At 48.1% G+C, this 9,912-nt stretch overlaps 1 protein-coding gene across 1 annotated transcript in view; it reads right to left on the minus strand.

Moving 5' to 3' along the window:
* The window catches only part of LOC121014264 (uncharacterized), a 16,823-nt gene extending 7,683 nt beyond the window's left edge, over positions 1-9,140 (minus strand). Inside the window, exons 1-2 of the mRNA XM_040450345.1 lie at positions 8,107-9,140; positions 1-681 (exon numbers count right to left, since the gene is read on the minus strand). Of these exons, the coding sequence (XP_040306279.1) occupies positions 1-681; positions 8,107-8,126 (701 nt within the window). The 5' untranslated portion in view covers positions 8,127-9,140. The remainder of the gene's footprint in view (positions 682-8,106) is intronic.
* Positions 9,141-9,912: the final 772 nt, after the last annotated feature.

The following is a 9,912-nucleotide window of genomic DNA, read 5'->3' on the forward strand; positions in this document are numbered from 1 at the left end:
TTTGCTTTGATATTTGATCTATTAAAATGGCCAGCCCGTTTGCCTTCTCGGTAGATCAGAAAGTAACTTATAAGAATGATGGACAGAAGAAAGAAAAGGAAAACCATGCCAACGGCTCTGGCAGGAGGGCCATTCAAGATCACAGGGCACAGGGGTTCAGATTTAAAAACAGCAACTCGAGGGGGGTTAGCGCTTTCTATGAGGAATAAGCAAACATTCTTGAATATAATGATTATCCAAGACGCAGCCAAGATCCTGTACTTAACTGAATCTACCAAGGACAGAGATTTCAAAGGCCAGCAAACAGCCAGGTAAGTGTTGACCGCCATCAAGGCCAGTGTAAAGAGGATCCCTTCTCCAACACTTAGCTGGACCCCAAATACCACCCAGCACACCAGCACGGGGCTGTTGGCCAGCAGAGCCCGCATCCCTTGGAAAACCACCCCGAGGCCACAGTAGGAGGAGATGCATAGCAGATGGTGGCACAGGAGGATGTGTCGGACCTCTCTCCTCAGCTTCGAATTCTGTAACACTATTGTGATGATGACGACGGTGACGAATGTGGCAAAGAAGAAGGCCACCACGTACACAGAGGCCTTCACTGTTGCTTCCAGCCTCAGCCAATCCGATATGTTGCAGTGGTCAGAAGACAAGTTCATGATCTTCAGGGCAACTTGGCTCCTGAGGGATTAAAGCACCAGAAAGAGTGAATCACGAAGCATCTTGGGTGGTTTTCCAACTCTGTGACCTTGTAAATCTCAAGGAACACATTGCACGTTTTTTGGTACAGAGGATGAAAATTTTAGATGTATGGACATGAACCAAAGAAACTAGAGAAATCAGAGGCGCCTGGGTGGCTCAGTTGGTTGAGCGTCCTACTTCGGCTCAGGTCATGACCTTGCGGTCCGTGAGTTCGAGCCCCGCATCTGTGCTGACCACTCAGAGCCTGGAGCCTGCTTCAGATTCTGTGTCTTTACCTCGCTCTCTGCCCCTCCCTCACTCATCCTCTGTCTCTCTCTGTCTCAGAAATAAATAAACATTTTAAAAAATTAAAAAAAAAAACCTAGAGAAATGATTTGGGGGTTTTCTCTTTATTTCAGGAGAGGGGCACATACTCAAACCATCCAAAAGGAAGGTCTGAAAGGTGGGCTCTCAGTACTCAGCAAATTGCTCAAAATCAGGTCAAGGTTCCACCCTCTGTGCATCCTTTTCCATCTTTGATTGTGAGAACTTTTTCAACTTGGAGCCACAAAGCACAACAGTGTAAAACTCAGTTGATTAATCACCAAGCACTTGTTAACAGCACATGCAAAGGTCTGGGGAATGCATTAGGTCAAGAGCTGTAAAGGATGTGAGGAAGCTATTGATGCAGAGGCTGGAATTCATTTGGGTCCATAAGACATGACAAAGATATTAACAAAAATGATAGCAATCACCGGTGACATTTACCCAGTACTTTCTAGGGATCAAAACTGTTTTTAGAGCATATTGTTCTAACCCTGGGGTATGGTTTATGTTCCACTGAGTGGTTTTATTATGCACTTTTTTGCAAATGGGGAAACAGACTTAAGGAGGCTAAGTAACCTACTCAGGGCCATATAGTTATTGGGGAGAGGGGCCACGATTTGAATTTCAGAGTACAACGCCAGCACCCATTCTCTCAACCACTACAAGGAAGTTCATGTCAAATGCAAGGTCACTTTAAAAAAAAGGAGGGGGGGGGGCTGGGGGAGAAGGGTGCCTGGGCGGCTCAGTGGGTTAAATGTCAGACTCTTGATTTTAGCTCAGGTCCTGATCTCGTGGTGAGATCAAGCCCCACATCAGGCTCTGCATTGACAGCACAGAGCCTGCTTGGGATTCTCTCTCTCCCTCTCTCTCTACCCCTCCCCCAGTTGCTTGAGCCCTCTCTCTCTCTCTCTCTCTCTCTCTCAAAATAAATAAATAAACTTCAAAAGAAATCCAACGTCAAATGCAAGTTCCGAGTTCTTCTTGGGTCAATGTCATGTGACCAACCCAACTGGACCCCATTTGTAGAAATACCATTTCTGTGGTTCAGCTGGAAGACCATCCATCCAGGAAGGTGCTGGGACCTTAGGATTATTGAGGAACTGTGGCCACTGAAATGGTAAGATGTGTGTAATAGCCTCATGGAATCTTCTCAAGCCGGCACAGCAGTGAACAGCCCGCTGTGCCACAGCCTGGGGAACCCCCGAATTTCTGGATCTCTGTCTCTGAAAGTCTATGGCAGAGACGCCAACTGTTGCCTCCCCGCTACTAGCTTTCCTTCCCCACCACCCCAGTGTTTTGTGGAACTAGGGATAGCTATCTGACGCAGGGAGAATTATTCCGGAGACGGTGCTGAATCCACTGGTGTCTGCCTCTTAAACATCCAACTGCAAAGTCCTCACAGAGAATGTGGCCCAAGTATGATGTCATGTCATTGGCCTGCCAGTAATGGTGGAATGTGGGTGAGTGAAGAAAGTGACAGCGAGGGGCAAGAGGAGAGCGGAGGGAAAGACAAGGTCCGTGAGAGTCTACAAAGGCCCTCGCAAGACAAAGAGAACAGCATGGGCTCCCGGATTTCTTTTCGTTAAATGTTTATTTATTTATTGTTGAGAGAGAAAGTGGGGGAGGGGAAGAGAGAGAGGAAGACTGAGGATTCAAAGAAGGCTCCAAGCTCTGAGCTGACAGCAGAGAGCCCAACGTGGGGCTTGAACTCCAAGCAATGAACTCCAAGCTCATGACCTGAGCCAAAGTTGGACGTTTAACTAAGCCACCCAGGTGCCCCTGGGTTCCTGAATTTCTGATTCCATTGAGGTTGCTCTGCATTTTCTGTCCTCGGGTCCTAAAAATATAACACACCCCTCTATTATTTGAGCTAGCTTAAATGGGTTTCCATTCCCTTATATAAGCCCCTCGCGTGGTAAGTATATAAAGTAGACTTTAAAGAGGCACAGTATATTACACTGATTTCCTAAAGGGCACGTCGCCGTGGAGACAGCTACCGCAAGCTGCTGAGAATCTAAGATGCCACGGCTCCTTATGCAATCCCTGCCAAAGGCACCGTTTTCCCTCGCATATTGCGTTGTCACCCTTTGTGGAGAATGTCCCCTGCTGGGATGGATTTTTGTGCCATTGCCGTGCGGTCAAACTCCAGGCATTTATTTCTCTACTCCCCGGCTCTCCAGAGGGGAATAGAAATTGTAATAGGGGAGCCTGAGTGGCTCAGTCGGTTGAGCACCGGACTTTGGCTCAGGTCATGATCTCGCAGTTTGTGAGTTCAAGCCCCACATTGGGCTCTGTGTTGACAGCTCAGAGCCCGGGGCCTGCTTCAGATTCTGTGTGTGCGTCTCTCTCTGGTTCTCGCCCGTTCACGCTTGCGCTCTCTCTCTCAAAAATAAATAAACATTAAAAAAATGTCTTAATACAAAGAAATTGAAATGGTCATTGTCATTGTCAAACTCATCATCAAGCTTTCTTTTAGCTACAGCTTTTTCGGTCAAAATCTTACACCAGAACCCTTCAACGATCGATAGAAAAATGCATATCTGCCCGCATTAAATGCCTCCTCATCGCTCTCTCCCAGAGCACATTCTTGTAACTGTCCTCAGGGCACCACCACGGACACCGAGGGCTCCAGTGGAGATGGGGCAAAGTTAGAACACTCTACCCCACCAGGCGGAATCACAAGAACTGGGCTTTAAACCTAGGTCTGCTGCCAATGAGGAGTGGGGTTTTGGACACTAAAGTCACTTCCCTTCTCTGGTCCTTCGTTCCTGACATCACAGCCACATAGGATTGCAAACTCCACATCCTTTCTCTCTGTCCACAAGGTCATCTTCACTCATATCCACAGCAGCCAGCTCTTATCTGGGACTTTTCCTTATTTTTGAGACAAAATTGGCCCTGTCCTCGATGCAGAATGTCCTCATCTGATTCCCCATGGCTGAGCCTTGAATAGAATCACCAGCTCTCTAGGACAGGTCTAGACCCCTCCCAGGATCTAAAACCCAGCCTCCGAGTCCCAGTATTAGGGGGGTCACTCCTACCAGGCTCTTCTACGGTCCGCCTAGGCCTCCCAACAATGCCCACTCCTGGGCTCATTGTTGCCGGGTTTGACCTAGCTAATGGGCTATGCACCCGCCCCCCCCTTTATTCAATCTTGCTCTCACCCCTCATTCTGCCCAGAATCCTCGTCTTCTCTGTAGCTTCCCTATTGGATTCCTCATTTCTGCTCACCAGGACTACCTTGCACCTGCATTGCCCCCCATCGGCCCCTGCACACCTGTCTAGTTCACCTGATAGCACCTCCCCAATAGCAACGGGCAGGGCTTGGCCTAGCTGTGTTCTAAGACTTGAAACCCTACACAGAGCCTGAGTGACTCTCATTGTACTTCCTTTGGAAAAAAAATTGTACAACCTCCTTTTTTCCACCTGAATGACTGTAGCTGCAGCTATAATAAACCCCTCTCCCTCCAGATCTGATACGGTTTCAGGGAACTATTTACTATTGAGAGCAAGCAAGAACTAGTCTCTGTAGTTTTCTAATATGTTTCACACTCTGATCAACACGGCACGATGTCACATGATTGTACTCCACAATCTTCCTTGTGCGTCGAAACATACAATGAATATCCAATACAATGGAAAACAGTGAGGTTACAGGTGGCAAAACACAGGCGCTGACATACAGAAGCTTCTCACCCAGGGGAAGAGGCAGAATACAATATAACTGGGTAGTCATAACCAGAAACATCATGTGTCGTTTCACTCATTTGCCAAATGAGTAAGAAGGTTGGGTGTCTCTTGCGGGGGGGGGGGGGGGGGAGCAGGGGGACGTTGTTCAGAATAGAAGGGGTCACAGGGGCAGTGAGAGAAAGCTCGTTGGAAGAGGTGAGACTTGAATCCAGCCTTTCCAGGTTGAAAACTAGAGCAAAGCAGGGGCAAAGGTGGATAGAGACGAGGAGACGTGCAGATTGTAGCCAACAGAAAGCAGCAAAAGCCAAGGTGGGAACCATGAGCAGATTGAATTTGGTGGAGTGGAGGCTTATTCAGAGGACAAAGTCCAGGACCAGTTTTCGAGGGACTCGATACCTTTCCGAAGGTTAAGCTTCACTTCGTAGGCCATGAGGAGACGTGCATGATCAGAATTAGAAGTAGCACATGCCACAGGCTAAGAGGCAACATGGGATGCCCACCCTTGCTTGCATAGTGGTGTCTTATAGGAGCTCTGACGAGCAGGAGCCCGGCAAAGGACAAATGTGCACAGTGAAGACGCTGCTATGACAGCAGGTGGCTTAAAACTCTTTTTATAGACAGGAACGTTGCAAATCTGCAAAACCAACGAGGGCAAGTTTTATTGCCTTTAATTTATTTATGAGAGCTCAGAAAGATGAGTAATTTATTCAGGATCATGCAGCCAGACAGACGCTCCCAGTCTCCAAGTTCATATTCCCTCGCAGAGGTATATTTGCATATCAAGAGCTCATGGCAACAAATAAATCCTCATCTATACGCACAACCTCCACTTATGGATAATTCCTAGAGCGTTTTTCTTCCGAAATCGTAAAATGGGAATACCTGTTTTCTTCTGGCCCCAAATGTTCCTTTGGCTTCAGCTCTGAAAGACAACCCTGGAGGCTAACAAATGTCAGCAGAGAGTTACATTCTGGCCACAACTGCCCCGCAAAAAACAGGCACCACCACTCCCTGCGAAAATCCTGTGGGAAGCAGACGTGTGGGAAGGGCTGCGTGGGCACCTAAGAACATCAGGGAAGCAGCTGGTCTCATCCTAAGAACGCTGCTTGGGGCAACCCCCTGAGGACGACGTGTTGCCCTCAGTGAGAGACGGAATATACCAATGGATAAGGCTGACCCATATTTAAAAATTAAACTCTGATCCACAACCCACAGCCACCTGCCAGGAAGCCAAGCCGTCCTCCACAGTCACCAGCCCAGGGGGGGCAACCTGCTGTCTCTTGTGACGGTCCAGCCAGCCAATCAACAGCCTCTGTAACAACTGGCCCCAAATGGCCAGGACTCGATTAATCACTGACAGCGTCCCTGATTTTTGTCCCTGCTTCCAACTTAGGACCAACCAGAGAGAGCCACGTAGGTCCTCCCGAACAGTCACATAGACACCCACTTCTAGTTAGCCCGCCTCCAGCTTCTCCAGGCCCCAGGCTCCCATCTGGGCAGGCCCATAAGCCTCCCCATGTTCCCCGTAGGCTCCCCTCTACTCCTCCGCCTGCCTTTGAGGCTCTGATGCGAGGCAGCGACTGTGGCTGTCTCCCTCACTCTAGCAAATTCTGAGTGGATGGCCTCGGTCTTTCTCATTTGGTTGGTCTTTGTTCATCTTCGTATCGGCAGGAAAAGATGGTGGTAGTGCCTCCACAACAGCACGTGTACGTGGAGCCATTTCTCCAGGGTGCTAATGAACTTGGGGCAGCACATTTGTCCTCTCTGTTTTGTGCCCCCATCCTCGTCAGCAGCAGGGTCAAGGGAGACAGATTCCTCCCACGGAGGGCCACTGCCTGCCTTGTCCTCATCACGAGCGCTGGGGCACTCCCAGCCACAGGATCTCCCCCTTCCCCTCACCTCTGCAGGAGCCAAGGTGGGACAATACTTGGTAGGTTCAGAGGACCCAAGACGAGCATTCCTCAACAGACACCCCACTTCCGAAGAAAACCAAGGGAGCATCGGATGTGTGCTAACGTGGGGGAAGGGCCTGGAAGGGAGATAAGGAACGGGTAACGACACAAACTGGAACAGTGGCTAATTCGCGATGATTACTCACTACGAGACCGCTCTGGTGAGAGATGCCTCCTTTCATCAGCACACCAGCCCAGGAAGGTGGCACAATTATTATTTGCATTTTTCCGAAGAGAAAGCTGAGAGATAGAGGCAGGAGGGAACTCAGCCAAGGGTTAATTAGCTGGTGACAGGGACACTGGAGCTTGGAGCAGGCAGTCCCCCCCTGCAGGTGTGATCTCTAAGCCACTGGGCCAGGCGTCCCCCCCCCCCCGACCCCGCTCCCCACGTCAGGGAAAGACTCCACATACATTAAAGTTGTGAGGAGCTCCACACACCTCTCAGGGAGTTGCCGATTAATGGTGAAATCTGGCTTCAAACCCAATTCTCCTGATTTCTGAGACGACGTTTTGTTAATGTCGTTTGTTAAGGTTTTTCCTAACAGTACTGGTGCGGGTGGGTTGAATTCTTTTGTAAAAAGAAAAAAAAGGAAAACTTAGCAGGTGTTGTGATCTGAATTGTGTCCCGCTCAAGTTGATATGTCGAAGCCCTAACCTCCAGAACCTCCAGTATCTGCATCTGGAGACCGGGTCTTTAAAGAGGGAATTACGTTAGAACGAGGGCGGGAGGGTGGGCTGTGATTTCATCTGATTGGTGCCCTTGTGTCCCTGTAAGAAAAGGAGATTAGGGGACTGGGTGGCTCAGTAGGTTGAGCATCCGACTTCGGTTCAGGTCATGATCTTGAGGTCCGTGGGTTCGAGTCCCGCATCCGGCTCACCGCTGTCAGCACAGAGCCTGCTTCGGATCCTCTGTCCCCCTCTCTGTGCCCCTCCCCTACTTGCGCTCTCCCCCAAAATAAATAAAGTTAGAAAAAAAAGAAAAGAAAAGAAAAGAAAAGAAAAGAAAAGAAAAGAAAAGAAAAGAAAAGAAAAGGAGATTAGGAAACCCAGAGAGCATCCAGATGCGTGTGCACAGAGAAAAGACCTTGTAAAGAGGCGTCAAGAAGACAGTCATCTGTAATCCAAGGAGAGAGACCTCAGAGAAAATCAACCCTGCCAGCACCTGGATCTTGGACTCCCAGCCTCCAAAACTGTGAGAAATTAAGTTTCTGTTGTTTAAGTCACGCCGTCTGCGGTATTTTGTCTTGGCAGCCCGAATAGACTGATTCCACGGGGCAGAGCAGCTCCCGGCTCCCACCTTATTTCCAGGTAGCTGAGAAGGTCTTTCCACGGGTCTCTCCAGACTCTCCCCACCCCCAGAACCTATGCCGTCTAAGAGGGAGGAGGGCCGTTCCTTCCTGGGCCTCGCGGTCAGTCAGGCAGTGGATGCCAAGGTTAGGGCCAGTATCTGACTTACCACCAGCAGAAGGGACTCATCAGCTGAGAACAGACTTCAGGAATGATTTCGTGTGCTCTGTAGCTGCTGGCAGAAGGCCAATAAGATGAAGTGGATACTTCCAGAATAGCTCTTAGAACCCTCCCCGGATGATCAGAACGTCTCTTCTCCCACGATAGACACGCCCTCCCCACATTAAACGTTGAGTCTTCCCCTTTGCTCTAATTGTGGCCTTACTTCTCGGGTATTTTCAGAATACCACTCCAGTCTGGGAAGCTTTGGTGATCGCCACTGTTATTCTCCTCAAAGCTGGCAGGAAGGAAGGGAGGAGACCGGTGTCTACTCAGCACCAGTCACTCGAAGTCAAGGACAAGCACTTAGCAAATATTGGCTATGACTGTTAATCATCTGAGAACAGCTCTGGAGGTGACGTGGGAACTGGATGAAATCACAAAGCCTCTGAAGGTGTATCCTGTGACCTCTGAAGGCAGAGAAATCACACATTTTTCTGAGTGCTTTTCTAGGCAGTTAACTTTTTAACTTTGAACTTGCCTTTTCACATATAAAGGGAAATTCTCTAGCTTCCCTCCCCAGTTTTGTTCTGACCACAATTTTGATGCACGGATATTCTTTGAAGTACTCACAGGAGTCATTAATCCAGAGACCTGCCACCTGGCTTTAATAGAAACTTGGCCTTTTCTAAACTATTTAATGCGTAAAAACACATCTTGCAAAACAACGTGCACACACATGTTTACTTGAGACTTTTAAAACACCAGGCTGCCCACAAACAAGGGTAAGGCGAATAAAATTCCCCCAAAACCTGGAATATAAATAAATATTAAATAATGAAGTATTGAAAAGAAGGTAGCTCGTAAGAATGGCGACAAAGCACTTTTCATTTTATAACCTAAATAATAGTTAAGTGTGTGATCTAACATTACAGTCACCGTGATAACAAAAAGGACACAATTTAAGGACACATTTCGCCGTCCCATATATATCTGCAGATAGAAATAGACATAGGAGCCATTCTAGGATTTCAGAAAAGGGTTGTGCATTACTAACTCTAAGAAGATCACATGTAACGACATTTTCCGTGAATCTTAATGTAAACTTAAGTAATGAGTTTACACAAAATTATGGTCCACTGGCTAAAAGCAGAGCCATTCAATTCTGCTTGGAAGGAGCCCTCTGCATTGGCAGGGGACTAACCAAGAACAAAAGTGGCAGTCCCAGCCGACAGACATCTATTCTATCAGTTGGTGAATTCCAGCTATAGGTATCATCCACCTCTCGAAAGGTCGTGTTTCACCGCTTTGCTTTTGAGAAAGATCTACATCAGTTCCTGTTTTTACTAACTGCAAGAAATAAAGAGGATTTTCGTTTTTACAAAAAAAAAAAAAAAAAAAAGGCAAAAAGCCACCATAGCATCCCGCATGTGTTTTGCAGGGAACCACGATAGAGGCAGCACGCGTCCCGAGCAGCGAGAGCGGCCCCACCACCTGCTTCCCCGGAACCGTGCTCAGCATCTCGTCTTCAGGCTGCCAGAGTTTTGAGCTGTGTCTATGAGTTTTACCTCAATTTATTTTGTGTATCCATTAGCAAGATGTGTCCTGTGGTATCAGAAAAGTCTACGAGAGTTAATTTGGGGGGTTTGGGAACGCTTACAAGTTTCTCCATATAAGTTAATGGTAATTGCTTTTTGCTTGATGTTCTGGTTTACGAAAGGTTTCATAGGAACACTGGGCTTTCGGGTAGCAGGGTAAACCCGTCCATGTGGGCCCACCAACACGGATCTAATCGGTGGAGACAGCACAGTAAAAC

This window comes from Herpailurus yagouaroundi, unplaced genomic scaffold (genome assembly GCF_014898765.1).
Source record: "Herpailurus yagouaroundi ecotype Mexico unplaced genomic scaffold, PumYag 202, whole genome shotgun sequence".
NCBI lineage: Eukaryota > Metazoa > Chordata > Mammalia > Carnivora > Felidae > Herpailurus > Herpailurus yagouaroundi.